Source organism: Pelmatolapia mariae, linkage group LG16_19, assembly GCF_036321145.2.
Source record: "Pelmatolapia mariae isolate MD_Pm_ZW linkage group LG16_19, Pm_UMD_F_2, whole genome shotgun sequence".
Classification (NCBI taxonomy): Eukaryota; Metazoa; Chordata; class Actinopteri; order Cichliformes; family Cichlidae; genus Pelmatolapia; species Pelmatolapia mariae.
The window spans coordinates 16,708,597-16,727,948 of record NC_086241.1 but is presented as its reverse complement, the minus strand read 5'-3'; the positions used below and the strand labels follow the sequence as shown (position 1 = coordinate 16,727,948).

The 19,352-nt window shown below is 39.0% G+C and overlaps 1 protein-coding gene and 1 pseudogene across 2 annotated transcripts; both read left to right on the top strand.

The window, feature by feature from the left end:
• The first annotated feature begins 1,307 nt into the window (after positions 1–1,307).
• Positions 1,308–11,846, top strand: LOC134644454 (lysosomal cholesterol signaling protein-like). 2 transcript variants are annotated; one of them, XM_063497520.1, is made up of 16 exons: positions 1,308–1,501; positions 1,717–2,232; positions 2,865–3,264; positions 3,612–3,780; positions 3,877–4,032; positions 5,331–5,414; positions 5,575–5,695; positions 5,817–5,898; positions 6,154–6,244; positions 6,340–6,538; positions 7,259–7,348; positions 7,507–7,637; positions 8,237–8,332; positions 8,422–8,486; positions 10,124–10,258; positions 10,501–11,846. In XM_063497520.1, the coding sequence occupies exons 2-16, from the start codon at positions 1,770–1,772 to the stop codon at positions 10,694–10,696; spliced, it is 2,478 nt and encodes an 825-aa protein (XP_063353590.1). In that variant the 5' UTR covers positions 1,308–1,501; positions 1,717–1,769; the 3' UTR covers positions 10,697–11,846. The 2 variants fall into 2 exon arrangements, with proteins under 2 accessions (XP_063353590.1, XP_063353591.1); XM_063497521.1 differs by having other exon boundaries at positions 10,462–10,555.
• Positions 11,847–14,185: 2,339 nt separating this feature from the next.
• On the top strand, positions 14,186–19,124 carry LOC134644094 (lysosomal cholesterol signaling protein-like; annotated as a pseudogene).
• The last annotated feature ends 228 nt before the right edge of the window (positions 19,125–19,352 follow it).

Below are 19,352 nucleotides of genomic sequence, written 5' to 3'. Positions count from 1 at the left end.
TTCATTACATTCCAAAGGTACTGTGTTGGATTGAGATGTGGTCACTGTGGAGGCCATTTGAGTACAGTTAACTCAGTTTGAGATTATTTGAGCTTTGTGACATGGTGCGTTATCCACCTGGAAGCACAGGTACACTGTGGTCATTAAAGGATGGACATGGTCAGCAGCAATACTTAGGCTGTGATGTTTAAATGTAGCTCAGTTGGTATGCTAAACAAATACCCCCACACCATTACACCAACACCAGACTGAACTGTATATATATATAAGGAAGGATGGATCCATATTTTTAAGATGTTTACACAAAATTCTGACTCTACCATCCAAGTACAGCAGAAGCTGATATTCAGTGGGCCAGACAATGTTTTTCAGTGTTGTAGGTGACAGGAATGGCTCTCATCTGCTTCAGGGTTCAATATGTTGTGCATTCAGAGACGCTTTTCTACATACCTTGGTTGTTACAAGGGATAGTTTTAGTTATATCTGCCTTCCTGACAGCTTGAACCACACTCACCATTCTGACTAACATGCAACTGCAACAACAGTCTGCATGGCTCTTGACCAAGAATAACAAAAAACAGAAAGATTTATGATCACAGAAGACAGAACATTTCATGCAAAAGATAACTCGTACAGTTAAGTATATCTTGTACTAAAAGATTATATGGAGACAAAACAGGATCCTTCCATTCAGCACGTGAGAAGGGCAGAATGTTAACATTTTCCATCACTGTCATCATTTTTATGATAACTGTGGTTCTAGTCATTTTCAGATTAAAGACTTTTTAAAACTATAATTTGGCATAATATGCAGATACGCCCTTTTCAAAAAACTTTTGCTTAATTGAAAATTAGCATTTTAAATGCTTTTCAGTCATTTAAGACGGTCTTCAGTCTTTCGTAGCGATGATTGGTCATGTGACTAGTAGACTATAACCTACCATACTTGGCTGTTGTGAGGTGGTGGTTGAATTTCCCCATACAGGGGCTTTCCAGACTTTAAATTTGTAAAGCAGTTTAAATTTAGGTAGGCTTCTGGTAAACTAAACTTTTACTAAGTTTAGGTTTGGGTTAAAATGCACTCTTCAAGCCTGTCTGTCAGCACTGCGGAAATAAGTGGTCATAGTTATGCCATCTTTCTATACCGTCTCTGATACGTATTTACCAATGACTGTAGAAAACATTGTTTTCGAAAAGGATAGAAAGAAGGCGCTAGGCCACGCCTCTTTTCACTATCTTGAAAAGTGATTGGTTGAGATGTGTTGACAAATCATGGCTGATGAAACTTGTGGGTTGGATATTAAGCAACGCGGTCATGTAACAGTAAGAAGAGCGCTAGTTCCAAGTTATTTTTAAGAAGTTAGTAAAGGTGGGAGGCGAAGTTTGGATCTGTAAGAAGCTCTGATTAGTATTAGCCTCCAGCTTCACGTTAGCTCGCTGGCTAACTGTGACGGCTACATAAATATGACTAGCGCATGGGGGCTCAACCGCTGTCAGACAGGTGAGACTGCATTATTAAAAAGATATATAAGTTATATCGGTTGCAGTGCTTTTTAACTATGTGATAACAACTTTAAAACCTCTCTAAAAGCAGTCTTGTTAATATACGATATTATTTCGGTTAACTGACGTAGTTAGCTCTACGTGTGTAATGAGATTACAGCTGAACCGGTGATTTTAAAGGTTATAAGTGAAAGTTTTCCTCGGTCTCCCTAGTGACTGACAGTGCCGACCGGTGAGGAGGAGATTAACGTTACCGCAAACCAGACATGACAGCTGGCGGCAGAGGGAGGGTCAACATAATGATGGAGGCACCGGAAAGAAGCCGCAGCTTCAACTTTTCATCTGAGGAGCTGGACTCCTCTGCCCTCTCCTCCAGCATGTCCATCGACAGGCTCTTTCCAGCTCTCCTGGAGTGCTTTGGGATAATTTTGTGCGGGTACATCGCAGGGAGGGCAAACATTATCACCTCCACCCAGGCCAAAGGATTGGGGAGTTTTGTTTCCAAGTTTGCTCTCCCAGCACTGCTGTTCAAGAACATGGTGCTGCTGGACTTTGGTAATGTCATCTGGCCATTTCTCTGGAGCATCCTCATCGCCAAAGTGTGCGTCTTCTTCCTCGTCTGCATCCTCACATTGATAGTAGCCAGCCCCGTCAGTCGCTACAGTAAGGCTGGGCTCTTCTCAATTTTTGCTACCCAAAGCAATGATTTTGCTTTGGGATATCCTATAGGTAAGTAACTTTTAATCCCAGCAAACACAAAGCTTGTCATTCAGAGCTGTGACGTGTAAACATGCTGTCCCATTGTTCGCCCATCCATCATACTCAGAGTTCAGTTCCCCAGGATTTTATTATTTGTTAGCAAACCGTTTTGATATCACTGCTTTTGTGGCTTTTCTTTTATTCACATCAAGTTCATCCATGAATAAATAAATAGAGTGGTAGATATAATGTGAACCAAAACTGCACCCAGTTTAAGTTCAAATTTAAGTTCAAAATTAACTGACTAGCATTAACTATATATCTTTAATATTTAATTATATAATGTTTACGTGGCCAGAGATGCTTTTTGTTTTGCACTCACTTCAGCAGTTAATGTTTCACTTCCATCCACTGTCTTCCTTCTGGGATGTTTCAGATTAAGCCTGATCTTCTGCTTTATGCTAAAAGTCAGAAATAGAATGAAGCTATTGCAGTGATAGGAGTTATGATCACCTGTTCATGATGCAGGCACACTCACATTTCTTTATTTTACTACAAACTACTGTATAACATTTTGTAGGCATCCAGCTCGGTTTTGTTTTAAACCTTTTACACATTTCTTTGTTTTATTTTTTATTTTTTTGCTTTATCTTCATCCACAGTTGAAGCCCTGTACCAGAGTACATATCCAGAGTACCTCCAGTATATCTACCTGGTGGCCCCTGTGTCCCTGATGTTTCTAAATCCCATCGGCTTTGCCCTCTGTGAGATCCAGAAGTGGAAGGATCAGGGGAACCATCAACAGAGCAAAGTAGTGATTGTGGGAGTTGTAGTTTTACAGGTCATAAAGAACCCCATAGTATTTATGGTTGTTATCGGCATCATCGCCCACTTTGTGCTGCACCAAACCGTTCCCGTCTTCATGGCTCAGTTTGTGGATGGCTTGGCTAACTCTTTTGGGGGAGCAGCTCTGTTCTACCTGGGACTGTCCATGGTGGGCCAGTTGGGGAAATTAACCAAATCTACAGTGGTGACACTGATATTACTTACTACAGCAAAACTGTGAGTGGAAGTCATTTAGATTTTTATTGCACTTGATTTTCTAGAAGAGGGCGATATTAGTGTTATCAGACAACCTTGTCTTATTTTTATGAGATGTGCTATGGAAGTTTAGAGAGTCAGCATGTTCAGGCTTTTCAAAGTGCTCCCACTATGTTGTTTTGTGCTCATTCTTTAGATGAGTCAGACCTTTCTCTGACCAAAAGCTGTTATCAAATAGATGACATATTAAGTAGTCTCAGGCACAGCATGCTAGTCAGTGCATGTAAAGTTTGTATAGTTACATTGCATTTCACATCAGTGTTAAATAAAGCCTCAGGTAATGGTACATGACTTGATTTGGCTTTCAGGTTACTAATGCCCCTGATTTGTAAGGACATGGTGGATCTGTTGGACAAACGCAACACCAGCGATTTGAACCACTCCAGCCTCTCTGATTATGCCTTTCTTTATGGAGTGTTTCCCACTGCACCGAGTGTGGCCATCTATGCCGTTTATTATAACGCAGAGCTAGAAGTTGTGAGTTCTTTACAGCTACCTGCCAACATACCATCTACCTTATGCTTTCTCTCTCTAACTCACTGTGCATGCTTTCTTTGTTCTGATTCCTGACAGGTAACTGCTGGGATGGTGATCAGCACTTTCCTCTCAGCTCCAATAATGTATGTTTCTGCCTGGTTACTCACGATCCGTTGGACGGATCCTCAGCGTTTAATGAATTCACTGCAGAATGTCAGTTTCAACATAAGCATCGTGAGCTTAGTTGCACTGGTGAGTCACAGCTAGTTGACTAATCATCTATTCTTTATCAGCTGATAACTGTTTAAATGTATCTCAGTGGATGGGAACTAAGGTCATAGTGAACTCAGAGTTGCCTCCACTTAATAACTCACAGGGCGCTCACTGACTGTATTTTCTTTGCCAAGGTCGGCTTTATTAATACTCATCTCCTGTTTATCTGCTCTGATGTTCTACCATTCAGGACAAGTAAATTAGAGACGCAGGTAGTCTTTGTAGATGTTTAAACCACATTGGCAAACTAACCTTAAAAGTCTCTGCCGCTAACAGGATATGCAAGTAGACAGATGTTTTACTGACTTGCAGACTTACTTCCTCATTCTTTGCCTGTTGATATATCTTTTAAGGAACTTGAAACTTGTTGCCACGATTATCTTTTTGCAATGATTAAACAACATTGTTTTTCTTTTTTATTGTTTCCCTTCAATGTTTCCGTTTTTTTTAACATCCACCAAGGAGATTACATTTTTGGAAGTGTTGTAGGACTGTAGAGTGGGGTGACATGGTCGAAGTGTGCCACATTTGTATGGAACAATCATTTGAAGATTTGGAAGTTGTTCGTGTAACCCATATACTCATCTCTGCTCCTTAACCCCTATATGCCAATATGTTGTACTGACTACATATTGGCATATGGGGGTTCTAAATACCATGTTATCTTGGACCTCTGATCACTTATCCAAGGTCAAACTTTCAAAAAATGCCCTTTATCTTTAAAAGTATGCCTACAAATCTGCTGCCTTTGTTTGTATTGGCAACAGGAAATGATACTGGTATATGGGAATTCTAAATGTCAAATTATAGTTTGCATCCAAATTTCACATTAGACCTCTGATCTCACTTTTTACTTGGCATCTGCCTTTTTTCACATTGAAAGAAAAGTTTTAAAGATAAAACCTTTGTATCTTTAAAGAAAAGAGAATGCGCTGCCTATTAAGTTAGAAATATACTCTTGTATAATGTTATATATTAAGCTCAAGTTATTAATTACCTACTACCTAGTATCTATTACTTACTCTCACAAAAATGTTTTTATTCGGGATATAATACTATCTGCATAAAAGTAGATACTGCCCAGAGAATAAACTGTCTTGACGGAAGTTTGCTCCCTCAGAGCGCTTGTTGTTTAGTCATGTGTTTCATAGTTCTCAGTAATTTCCCGCTTACTTTCTTCAGAAAATGAACAACCAGTCACCACTAGTGTACTATTTCTGTTCAAGTCTTTGTTTTTGCAGTAATAGATAATTTACAATCCATGCTTTCTCTCACAGGTGTGGACTATTGCCGTCATGTTTTTAAGTAAAAAATTCAAAAGGCTGCCTCACTTGTTTACAGTTAACCTTTTCTTTGCACAGGTAAGCATGGTATTGCATTCATGAAAAAACAATAGCACCATTAATGTCTAATATGTCTAATGATTAAGTAAATCATATAAATCATATCTATATGAAGGAACTCACCTGTGGGCATTCAAAAATGACTAAGTGCCTGTATTTGTTATTTTGTGCTCTGTAGATTCTGACTTGCATTGGGATGATCTTGTGGAACTTCGTAGTGAAGGAAAATAACTTCATTGGTCAGGTCCTGACTTTCACCTTATTATGTACCTCACTCTACAGCACTTTTATATGGCCAGGTACGCACACTACCATCTACCACAGTAAACCTACATTGAACTAATTCATGTTGGTTCATACTGATGAGCTATATCTGTAGTATGACTACAAATTTTGAAATTGATGTTTTGTTGTTTTAAGGTTTGATAGCACTCTCACTTGTGCTCTTGAAGTCTGAGGATCTGAAAGTTTCACCGGGCATGTTGGTCATTGCGGGCTGGGGGTAAGAGGAATGTGCACAGAGTGGAAAACACGTCACTTTGGTTTAGACTGACATTCATGATGCGATCAACAATGTAAATGAACTAAATAAATCATAATATGATGTGATTTTGCATGATACCACCTCACTTAAAATTAAATAGTAAACAAATGTATATCTGCAACCAAGTGTCATGCACGTTGTTCAGGGTAATCCCATTGACCTGGTTTTTATATTTTAATACTGTGATTGAATTAGTTGTATCTATGGTTGCAGGATTCCAGCTTTAATAACTGCAGTTTTGCTCATTTGTGGGGAAAAAATGTTTGGAGTCATTGATGCAGCTTTCTTCTATGGCAGAGCACAGGTAATAATACCAGGGGAAGTCATTTTCCTGTTTTCTGCCATGAAATTACAGATAATGAAATAAAACCTGTATACAATTTGGATGTTTTCTTTCAGATAATCTGCACCACATTCGTAGTTGCCTTCAGCATATTCCTGGGAGGAGGCTCTTTTGTGTGTCTCAGCAGAGGAAGCTGGGCCCAAAATGTCCAAACTGAAGAGGTGAACTCATTTGACTCTCCAGAAGACCCTTTGATTGAAAATGAACCGGAAAACCAGACCCTGTTTGAGACTGCCCCCCCACCAAGAGATCAAGGTGCGTTCTGGTTTGCCAGATGTCTGAGGCGAGATGTTGTAATTTAAATTTCCTGATCAACACTTGAGCGTGCATATAGAGATGTCAGTTGTTTACAGCCAAGTTGGACTGGAAATCCAAAGTTCAAATTAACCCTTATCTACTAGTTTTCCACAGTATACTGCCGCACAGTGCAACCCCTTCCTCTCAGATAAGGTTTCAGTTAATCACGTAGACAAAGTCTCTGCAGTTACCAAAAAACAAAGTACACACACAAAAAAAAAAATTTTTTCCCCAAGGACACATGATGGTTCCATACTGAAGACACAATTGTCCACAGCAAGGAAGCTGGTTAATGCCGAGAAAGGAGTGTCAGAAAGGAACAAGTTAGATGCAGTGCTTTTGTTTCGCTACATGCCACAACTGATTCATGGTCATAGTTCCAGTAAGCAAGACACGTTATTGCAAACTTGCAAACCAGTTCTGCAAGTAGTGAAGAGAAACTCTTTGAATGATTCAATAAAAGAGTTTATTATCTTGTGTTGTAAGTACTTGTGTTGTATCAGCAAAAATATTTGTCACTAGTATTTTTGGGGGGCTGTATTTTCATATGCATTATTCATAGTCAGTGAAAGTACTTTACTTACTTTCCTGGAACTTGTATTTTATTGAATATCTGCATCCTGTGTAAAATGAGATAAGCTGAGAATTGCTTCCAAATATTTCTTTTTACTTTATCAGCATGCCTCATATGTGACTGTGCACCAACCCAACCCCTGCCTGACATGATCATCAGTGCAGATATGAGCAGCACACCAACCACACAAGCAGGTACTGCACTGATAAGAAACTGACATTAGTGTTTTTATTGTGAGACTTCAAAAAGCAGTAGGATTTAGTTCATTTTATAGTATATGAGCATCAAACTGAATATTCTTTTAATTTATCAGGTTTAATTATTTCCTTATTTGTTTCGCTGCCCCCCTCAGGTCAGTGTGAGAGCAGGTGCGAGTCCACAGACTGCCTCCTTGTCCAAGTGGAGGAGCTCCAACAGGTTGCAGACAGACAAGTGGCCCGTCATGTGCTCATGTGTCTGCTTCTGACTGTCAGCCTGCTTGCTGTGAGTAAACAACCACCTTTCAGTTCTACAGTGACATGAAGTCAGCCTTCATCCGCCTGCATTATTATATTTAGTGCATCTCAAACCAAATCAGATACAAATGGCTGAGCTGTGTAATTTCCAACTCCTGTCACTGGAAGACTTTAAGAAACACATTCAGAGACCCCATTAGAAAAGTCTTGTGTCTGGCTCTGTATTTACTGTTGCATTGAATTTTATATATTTTTATTACTGTATGAAGAAATCTTAAAATAGTGTATTAGGGGCATCTAGATTAAAAAAACTATAAGTACAAGAAAAAGATACTAGATATTGCTGGTAGATGCTTTGGTATACTTTCATGTGTCAGCTGCGATGTAGTTCCTTTTCTTATATTATGAAAAATTACTGATTCTGGGCTTAAATTAAAAGTTTTTCCTTATTGCTGAAGCCAGTTTTAAAATATATAATTTGATCTCACTTATTCACTGCAGGCATACGAGGGAGGGACTCTTTTTCTTTTAATGAATGCCCACTCAGCTGGTTCTACAAGCTGGTTCAGTGAACAGCGTTAGTTACTATTTCTAGTTCAAAGGTCTTCTTACATCCTGTTTTCACAGAATTTGTCCATCTGCGTGTGGCTGCTCTTTAACCACAATCCTGGTAGACTCTACTTGGAGCTGCTCTTCTTTTGTGCTGTGGTCAACTATGGACAGGTTTGTGTTAGAAATATCCTGTTACCTATTCATGACTGTATACTCACACCCACAGCACTAAAGTCATGCTTATCTTTTCCTGTTGACAGGGGCTTCTCTCCTTTGCTCTTTTTGGGCTGGACAAACATTTGATTTTACTGCCATTTAAGAAGAGGTAAATGGCTTTTATATGAAACTGCCAAATTATAAAGCACATTCAGACATTTTTAGATACTTACTGGCCACTTCATTAGGTACACCTTACTAGTAAAAGTTGGACTTTATTTTTCCCTTCAGAACTGCTTTCAGTCTTATGCAGGTAAATCAAATTTACCTGCTGGTTTATATGCTCACTGGCCACTTTATTAGTTACACCTTACTAGCCTTTGGTTGGATTCATTTTTGTCCTCAGAACTGCCTTCATTTTTCATAGCATAGATTTAACGAGGTGCTGGAAAAATTCCTCAGAGATTTCATCCAAACTGAAATAATAGCATCACACAGTTGCTGCAGATTTGTCGGCTGCACATCCATGACGCAAATCTCCCATTCCACCAAGTTCAGCGACAATGTCCAGTGGTAGTAAGGAGCCAAAAGACAAAAAATATCCCCCACACTGTTACTTCAGCACCACCGTACACCTTTGATACAAGGCGGGATTGATTCATACTTTCGTGGTGGTTATGTCTAATTCTGACTCTGCCATCTGAATGTGGCAGCAAACATTTTGACCCATCAGACTCAGCAACATTTTTCTAATTCGCAATTGTCCAATTTTGGTGAGTTTGTGTTTCTTGTAGCCTCAGTATCCTGTTCTTAGCTGAATGGTGCTCGTCTGCTTCAGGGTTCAATGTGTTGGGCATTCAGTGATGCTTTCTCACAAATCTTGGTGGTTGTGATTGGTTATTTGATCTCCAAAAGTTGACTCTGTTCATCTGGACATAGCGTTTTCAGTGGGAGAAACATTTCGTCACTCATCCAAGTGACTTCTTTAGTCTGGGGAAACCTGCAGTCTGCTGAATCTTATAAACAGTACATTTGCATAATGACTGAAACTAGCCCACTGAGGAAACAATGGGCTGGGAGGTCAGTTCCTTAGTCATAATTATGCAAATTCTCGTGACCATTGATCAACAACCACTGATCAAAGCCCACTGATCATGTACTGTTTATAAGATTGGGGAAACCTACAGTCTGCTGACACTGAAGAAGTCACTTGGATGAGTGACGAAATGTTTCTCCCACTGAAAACGCTACGTCCAGATGAACAGAATCAACTTTTGGAGATTTACTTACCTGGATGATTGAGCATGCATCAAGAAATTGGTTATTTGAGTAACTTTTGCCTTCCTATGAGCTTGAATCAGTCTAGCCATTCTCCTCTGACCTTTGACATCAGCAAGACATTATTACCCAGAGAACTGCTGCTTACTGGATATTTTTTTCAGACCATTCTGACCTTAAAGATGATTGTGAAGGAAATCCCTGTAGGTCAGCAGTTTCTGAAATACTCAGACCAGTCTGTCTGGCACCAACAAACATGCCACGTTCAAATTCACTTAAATCACCTTTCTTTCCCCATTCTGATGTTCAGTTTGAACTTCAGCTTGTTGTCTTGACCATGTCTACGTGCCTAAATGCACTAGGCTACAGCCATGTGATTTGCTGATTAGACATTTGGGTTAATCAGCAGTTGAACAGGTGTACCTAACAAAGCAGCCAGTGAGTGTACATTTAATATAGCAAATGTACAATAGACTATGTTTACATTATATTACGGTGTCCGCTGATTTAATTTTGTTCTGTGTTTAGATTATACAGTCTGTGGTATGGAAAACAAGAAGAGCAGCCACAGACTGATTTACCTGAGGAGATCAGGATGACCTGCACCCAGTTCACCAAATACCACAAGCAGCAGTGTTTTCATGACATTGTTAAAAAGAGAAGGTGAGAGCACATTGTCTTACTGACCGCTGCTCGGGTTAAAGACTGATGACCAGTACGTTTCCCAGTAATGTCTAGGCAAACCTTTGCTGATGTTCGGTGACTCACAAACCACAATACCTTCAAAACAAAATTATTCCTGATTCAGTAATTTTTCTGTGTGTGGGTTCTGTCTGCTCCTCTGTTTCTTGTGGCTTCTTTTACAGACAACTATCCTTTGGGTGATTTCTTCTTTTGACTTTCAGGTGTGGAAAGAAGACTATGGTGGACTGTTTTCTTGGCTGTGAACTTGTTGAGTGGCTTCTGCAAGTTGGTTTAGCTCAGGACCGTGGCGAGGCAGTACTCTATGGGACGCGATTACAAGAGGGTGGTGTGCTCCAGCACATCAAGCAGGAATACAGCTTCCAAGATAGTCCGCTGTATTATCGCTTCCTGGCATAAGATGCTTGCTTAAAAAAGAGCTTCTTTTTTTTTAAAGCCTAAAAGAAAATTTCAGTCAAAGCAGGAAATTCCTGTACAGCAAAAGACTCGATGTACTGTTTCCTTTAATGCAAAAAAAAAAAAAATGGCAGCTGTGTGTAGTTTGTCTCAAAGGGAAGGAGAAGTGTATAACCACCTCAGTCTCTATATCCAACATTTCAAGTTTATTTCTGAGACACTGAGTCAAAGCCACATTGCTAAAACTTGAACATGAGCCATACATATATTCCTATTCATCCAAATCTATTGTTTGGAGGCGAAATCAAAAGGAGATACACCTTAAAAGCAGCTGAATAATTCCTGACTATGTGAAAAAGCTTTGACACGCCTACTGTTTAATACAACACATTTCAGGAAAATCCGGTCAGGCTTCAGATTGTGATGGATGTTTACAGAGAAGAGGTATTCTTTAAGGTGTGTTGGTGTATACTGTATGTGTCACACTGGAACTTCACTGGGATTGTGATTCAAGGGAAGAAGCTTTCAAAAGTAGATTCTTTTCTTTTTTGTTTTGTTTTGTTTTGGAGTGCGGGACGCTTTATTTGTGTGTTTTATGCCATTCTGTGAGTGATGAAGCACAAAGAGGTGTTCTCATTTTTTTTTTTAAAAGTGCGTGTGAGGGGAAAAAAATAGTCTCCTCTGCTTAATTCAGTCATTGATCTACTAGGACACCTTTGTTTTTCCTCACTCTTATCAAGAATCACTTGCCAAATAAATAAAAGGAAAGGAGTCACATTTCACCAGTTAATTATTAATTTCGCATGAAGCAACGGTATCGTTGCTTTGGAAACCTGTACTTGAAAAGGTCTTGACAGTGATGTACAACATTATTTATACAGCTTTAACAAACAGCAACTGTCCAGTTCGATCAACATTTTTACTTGCTTTTGTTTGTCCGTTTCAGTAACCACATAAAAAAGTAAACATTAGCAAGAAAATCTAAGTCTTCACTTGAAAATGGGTTTTGTTTTAAAAGTTGGAGATGCTGCAGTTATTTTTTTCCCTCTCTCAGGTAAACAAGCAAATTAATTAATTTTCTAACTCTGATGTTAATAGAATGTATGTAAATATCTACGTTACTGTAATATAATGTGTATCATCACACATTGGCTAATAAAATAAAAGGTTTATTACCAAACCTTAACTCGTGTGTTCATGAATTTGTTATTGAACAATTGAGCGAAAACTTAAACCTGCATTTTATAATGTGGCATTTATGAATTTTTCACTCTGATCAATTATATGAACAATGGTTTTGAATATTATTCAGTTGTTTCATACTAGTTCATTGTACAAGAAGGTTTTGGGTGTTTTTTTGTTTGTTTTTTAAATGCCCGATTTAAAAATTAGTCTAGTGCCAAACTGTGGAATCGTTTAAAAGCACCATACTGAGTATTTAATTTAGTAAATTAGTAAAAGTGGATGTCTTGTCAAATCTAAAATAAAACTTGCTATAAAGGTGAGAAAGTTTTAGCCGAGTTATGCTTTTTCATTTTGGCAATTCTAAAAAACCCCAACTTTAATAGCCCAATTAATTTAAACCTTTTGAGCTTTTGTCATTTCCTTTCACAGGCTCACAACCGCTGAAGATGAACAGTTTAAATACAGACCTGGAATATAAAGAAGAACCAAGCAAATCCCTGCTGGTAGCTGGAGTCAAAGAGTGCTTCAAGTGCTAGGATTGAGCTCAAGTTTACTGCACCTCTCAGGCAGATCGAAGTTCTGTGAGCACCACAGATGGCACACTTCCTGTGGTCATGAACATGCCCTGATGCCATATCTGCATCCCTCAGGATATTAGTCATTGTCTCTGCAGTGATATGACCTTCTGTAAATAAAATCATAACATGCATAAACAGTGGTGGTGACCATAAAACCATTTTCCTGATGTTATCTTAGTTTCCCCTCGGTGCAGCTATTCATTAACCAGTACCCTTTTCCTCTCCCAGCTTCATTCATAGGCCCTCATTTTTGGATGTTCCCATCTTAATTGTGATGCTACACTGCTTTGAGATGTTGCGATATCCAGAGAAAAATATGAATAGCCATCAACCAAGTAGCACAGTGTTTTTGTTATAAAACCATGATGATACACTGTGTTCATGGGATTCTCATTTAGTTCTGCACCACTTCAGCTACATTGAATAAATGAAGGAGTTTATTGCCATTGTATGTACAATGTAATTACAATGTCTCTCCTTTAAGAACTGCAAACAACCACATATACATTTGCATATTTACACGATTTAAACACTGAGAGTAGGGTTGTACTGAAGTCATTAACTTAACCAAAAAAGTTTAATAAACTCAGAAGAACAAATAAATACATTTTTAAAAAGAACCATCCCTTACATGTACTGTAAGCGGGACAGCCAACGCTCTCTTGTGGCAAAAATACCTAAGTGCTATATGACATGTTTCATTTATTCTTTGTCCAATTACTTTTGATCTTTCACACTACAAAATGGCTACATCTTGCGCAAAAACTCTGTCGGTCTTTCAATTTAATTTGCTTATTCGGGTGAACAGTCCAGCTATTGTGTTGCAATACCAGCTGAATTCCTGGCGAGCTGATGGAATTTAGAAACAAGGTCTATGGAAATAGTTTCCCTTTGTGACAGTTTATCAACATTACATGTTCGTGCAGCTAAATCTGCTTCGAATTTGCATTTCTGGTTTCAGGTTTCAGTCTTTCTGTGCTTGAATGATGCAGGATATGCTTTTTCATAGTGAAGTTTTTGTTATAGTGAAAATACAGGATGTACCTCTACACTAACTTAGTCTGTAAACATTTAATCAACTCAAGTCTTTTGGACACAGTGTAAGTTGTGGTAAAAAGATATATGGCAACCTAACATTTATAAAGTATTTGATCTTTAACTGTTTTTCTTTTTTTCATTTGACGACTTTTAGAGTCTGTAAGAGGTCAAGAATAGTAAAAAAATACAATTATTGATGAAGGATTGAATTATTTAAACTTCTTTTGTAATCTGTTGATTATATCATATGAGCAAAGCTCTTCTACTCTGTGCTACTTTGAATTGACTTTAAATTGAAATAGTTCATTATCAATACTTTTGTGTCATCTCACAGCTTTTCAGGCTTTTATCATCTTTTGAACTGGTCTCTAACTTCTCCACTGGGAACTAACATTCTGTCGTATTATCACACACATTTACACAAAAGCTGCCTGTGTTTGAGTTTCCGTACCTTATGGTGAGTTTTATTCAAAACTAAGAGAGAAGGAGCAGGTATAATGGTGTCTTCCAGGTGAGAAGGATCTCTTTCTTGCTGGTCATTGTAGAGTTGATCTGTACCACTAATTAAGATTGGCACAGCAGGGAATAAACCTGGTACAAACCTAGTTATTTTAAAAAGTGAAAGTTCTCAACTTTCTTTCTTAGTGTTTGACAATGACGAAGACTACATTAACTTCACTGCAAGTTAGACATGACAGCTGGCGGCAGAGGGAGGGTCAACATAATGATGGAGGCACCAGAAAGAAGCCGCAGCTTCAACTTTTCATCTGAGGAGCTGGACTCCTCTGCCCTATCCTCCACCATGTCCATCGACAGGCTCTTCCCGGCTCTCCTGGAGTGCTTTGGGATAATTTTGTGCGGGTACATCGCAGGGAGGGCAAACATTATCACCTCCACCCAAGCCAAAGGATTGGGGAGTTTTGTTTCCAAGTTTGCTCTCCCAGCTCTGCTGTTCAAGAACATGGTGCTGCTGGACTTTGGTAATGTCATCTGGCCATTTCTCTGGAGCATCCTCATCGCCAAAGTGTGCGTGTTCTTTCTCGTCTGCATCCTCACATTGATAGTAGCCAGCCCCGTCAGTCGCTACAGTAAGGCTGGGCTCTTCTCAATTTTTGCTACCCAAAGCAATGATTTTGCTTTGGGATATCCTATAGGTAAGTAACTTTTAATCCCAGTAAACACAAAGCTTGTCATTCAGAGCTGTGACGTGTAAACATGCTGTCCCATTATTTATGCAGAGATAGAATTATCCATAATTTTATAATTTGTTAGCAAATTTGATATAACCACTTCTGAGCCCTATATGCTTTAGAAATACTAAGAGCAAAGAAAAGAGCTAGAGAAGCAGTGAAGGGTGAAGGCGACAGTGGTGCCTGTGGTAACCAGAGCACTTGGGTCAGTGACTCCCAATCTGGGTGAGTGGGTCCAGCAGATCCCATGAAATAAATCCGAAATCTCTGTCCGGAATAGTGCAGTCCTAGGAACAGCAAAGCTAGGACACACAAGCACTCAGGCCTCTGGCAGATGACCCGAGCTTGAGATTTTTAAGACCTAATCATCCAATGGTTACGTTTCCAAAAATATCTTTTGTTGTTTTGCTTTCATTTCAGCAGCTAACGATTCATATCCATCCACAGCTAGTTGTTGGGTAATTGTTTATTTGTTTTCATCTGATTTTTATGTTTTTATGTTTGTTTGTTTTTATTTTAACTTGACTAAGGTCTCTGTGAAGTCAAGACTAAGTCCACTTAATAACTTGCAGGGCTTTCAATTACTTTATTTTCCATATCAAGATCTCATGTTCATCTGATATTATCACCTGGGACAAATAAAGGAAAAGTAAAAAGATAAACACCTGGTTGAACTACCTTGGAAAATGAATTTTAAAAGGTCCTGTTTTCAGCATTTTTAACTACACAGATGTTTTACCGACTTGCAGACTTACTTCCTCATTCTTTGTCTATTAGTAAACCTTTTAAAAGAACTTGAAACTCATTTCTGCACTGACATAATATTTGCAGTGATGAAACATAACTTTTTTCTTTGCTTTAACTGTTCGCCCACAATGTTTACTTTTTTGAGTCATGTGTTTCATAGTTCTTAATAATTTCCCATTTACATTCCTCAGGAAAGGAAAAACAACCAACTAACACTGTTGTGTACAATTCTTGCTAAAGTCTTTGTGGTTAAAATAGTGCATTGTTTGCAATCAGTTTTTTCTCTCACAGGTGTGGACTATTGCCGTCATGTTTTTAAGTAAAAAATTCAAAAGGCTGCCTCACTTGTTTACAGTTAACCTTTTCTTTGCACAGGTAAGCATGGTATTGCATTCATGAAAAACTAATAGCACCATTAATATGTCTAATGATCAAGTAACTCATATAAATCATATCTATATGAAGGAACTCACCTGTGGGCATTCAAAAATGACTAAGTGCCTGTATTTGTTATTTTGTGCTCTGTAGATTCTGACTTGCATTGGGATGATCTTGTGGAACTTCGTAGTGAAGGAAAATAACTTCATTGGTCAGGTCCTGACTTTCACCTTATTATGTACCTCACTCTACAGCACTTTTATATGGCCAGGTACGCACACTACCATCTACCACAGTAAACCTACATTGAACTATTTCATGTTGGTTCATCCTGGTGAGATATATCTGTAGTGTGACTACAAATTTTGAAATTGATGTTTTGTTGTTTTAAGGTTTGATAGCACTCTCACTTGTGCTCTTAAAGTCTGAGGATCTGAAAGTTTCACCGGGCATGTTGGTCATTGCGGGCTGGGGGTAAGAGGAATGTGCACAGAGTGGAAAACACGTCACTTTGGTTTAGACTGACATTCATGATGCGATCAACAATGTAAATGAACTAAATAAATCATAATATAATGTGATTTTAGCATGATACCACCTCAATTGAAATTAAATAGTAAAAAAATGTATATCTGCAACCAAGTGTCATGCACGTTGTTCAGGGTAATCCCATTGACCTGGTTTTTATATTTTAATACTGTGATTGAATTAGTTGTATCTATGGTTGCAGGATTCCAGCTTTAATAACTGCAGTTTTGCTCATTTGTGGGGAAAAAATGTTTGGAATCATTGATGCAGCTTTCTTCTATGGCAGAGCACAGGTAATAATACCAGGGGAAGTCATTTTCCTGTTTTCTGCCATGAAATTACAGATAATGAAATAAAACCTGTATACAATTTGGATGTTTTCTTTCAGATAATCTGCACCACATTTGTAGTTGCCTTCAGCATATTCCTGGGAGGAGGCTCTCTTGTGTGTCTCAGCAGAGGAAGCTGGGCCCAAAATGTCCAAACTGAAGAGGTGAACTCATTTGACTCTCCAGAAGATCCTTTGATTGAAAATGAACCAGAAAACCAGACCCTGTTTGAGATGCTTTTGTATTTTACAAGGGTTTGTATTTTCTATTTGTGTTCTGCTGCTGCCCCCCTCAGGTCAGTGTGAGAGCAGGTGCGAGTCCACAGACTGCCTCCTTGTCCAAGTGGAGGAGCTCCAACAGGTTGCAGACAGACAAGTGGCCCGTCATGTGCTCATGTGTCTGCTTCTGACTGTCAGCCTGCTTGCTGTGAGTAAACAACCACCTTTCAGTTCTACAGTGACATGAAGTCAGCCTTCATCCGCCTGCATTATTATATTTAGTGCATCTCAAACCAAATCAGATACAAATGGCTGAGCTGTGTAATTTCCAACTCCTGTCACTGGATGACTTTAAGAAACACATTCAGAGACCCCATTAGAAAAGTCTTGTGTCTGGCTCTATATTTACTGTTACATTGAATTTTATATATTTTTATTACTGTATGAAGAAATCTTAAAATAGTGTATTAGGGGCATGTAGATTTTTTTAAAGAACTTAGAAGAAAAAGATACTTGGATTTCCCCCAGATAAAAAAGATGAATTTATGAGAACATTAACATTAACATATGTATAGAAAACACTTAAAAATGTCTTTTTCTTTTAACAAATGCCCACTCAGCTGGTTCTACAAGCTGGTTCGGTGAACAGCGTTAGTTACCATTTCTAGTTCAAAGGTCTTCTTACATCCTGTTATCACAGAATTTGTCCAGCTGCGTGTGGCTGCTCTTTAACCACAATCCTGGTAGACTCTATTTGGAGCTGCGCTTCTTTTGTGCTGTGGTCAACTATGGACAGATTTGTGTTAGAAATATCCTGTCACATATACATGAGTGTATACTCACACCCACAGCACTAAAGTCATGCTTATCTTTTCCTGTTTAACAGGGGCTTCTCTCCTTTGCTCTTTTTGGGCTGGACAAACATTTGATTTTACTCACACAGTCAGGGGCGATCGTGGCTCAGGAGTTGGCAGTTCATCTTGTGATCGGAAGATTGCCGGTTCGAGCCCCGGCTCGGACAGTCTCAGTCATTGTGTCTTTGAGCAAGACACTTCGCCTACTGGTGACGGCCAGAGGGGCCGATGGCGCGATATGGCAGCCTCCCGTCTGTCAGTTTGCCCCAGGGCTGCTGTGGCTACAACTGTAGCTTGCCTCCACCAGTGTGTGAATGAATAGTGGAATTGTAAAGCGCTTTGAGGGTCTCGAAAAGCGCTATATAAATGCAATCCATTATTATTACTGCCGATTAAGAAGAGGTAAATGGCTTTTATATGAAACTGCCAAATTATAAAGCACATTCAAAAGTTTCTATACAAAGATGCTTTTCTGCATATCTTGGTTGTTTCCTTGGTTGTTCCCTTTCTATCACCTCAAAGCAGTCTGTTCATTCTCCTCTGAACTCTGAGGAGTTTTACACAGTGTTTTTACAATATATTACGGTGTTCACTGATTTAACTTTGTTCTGTTTTTAGATTATACAGTCTGTGGTATGGAAAACAGGAAGAGCAGCCACAGAGTGATTTACCTGAGGAGATCAGGATGACCTGCACCCAGTTCACCAATTACCACAAGCAGCAGTGTTTTCATGACATCGTTAAAAAGAAAAGGTGAGAGCGCATTGTCTTACTGACCGCTGCTCGGGTTAAAGACTGATGATAAACATGGTATTTATATTGTCTTTCTGTTCTAATGGACACTCAAAGCACACAAAAAGCCACATTCACCCAATTATACAAATGCTTTTTAAAATTTCCTAAGCACTTTGTCATTCACACAGTGGGTTCAGTATTTTGCCCAAGGGTACCTTTACACGCAGGGATTGAATCACCGCCCTTCCGATTGGTGATCAGCTTGTGCTACCTCCTGTTAATGTCTAGGCAAACCTTTGCTGATGCTCGGTGACTCACAAACCACAATATCATCAAAACAAAACTATTTCTCATTCAGTAATATTTCCATGTTTGGGTTCTGTCTGCTCCTCTGTTTCTTGTGGCTTCTTTTACAGACAACTATCCTTTGGGTGAATTCTTTTTTTCACTTTCAGGTGTGGAGAGAAGACTATGGTGGACTGTTTTCTTGGCTGTGAACTTGTTGAGTGGCTTCTGCAGGTTGGTTTAGCTCATGTCCGTGGCGAGGCAGTACTCTATGGGACGCGATTACAACAGGGTGGCGTACTCCAGCACATCAAGCAGTAGTACAGCTTTCAAGATAGGCCGCTGTATTATTGCCCCATGGCATAAGATGCTTGCATCAAAGAAAAAGGTTTCTTTTAGCCTAAAAGAAAATCAAATCAGTTCGAACAGGAAATTCCTGTACAGCAAGAGACTCAACGTACTATTACTAAATTCACCATCATGGCACAGTGATAGCAACGAGGACCCGTGTCGGCGATGTGAGAAATGTTCAAAGTGCTGCACACTCTCATTCAAAAATGTTTGTTGTCTTCACATCCAACATTTCAAGTTTAT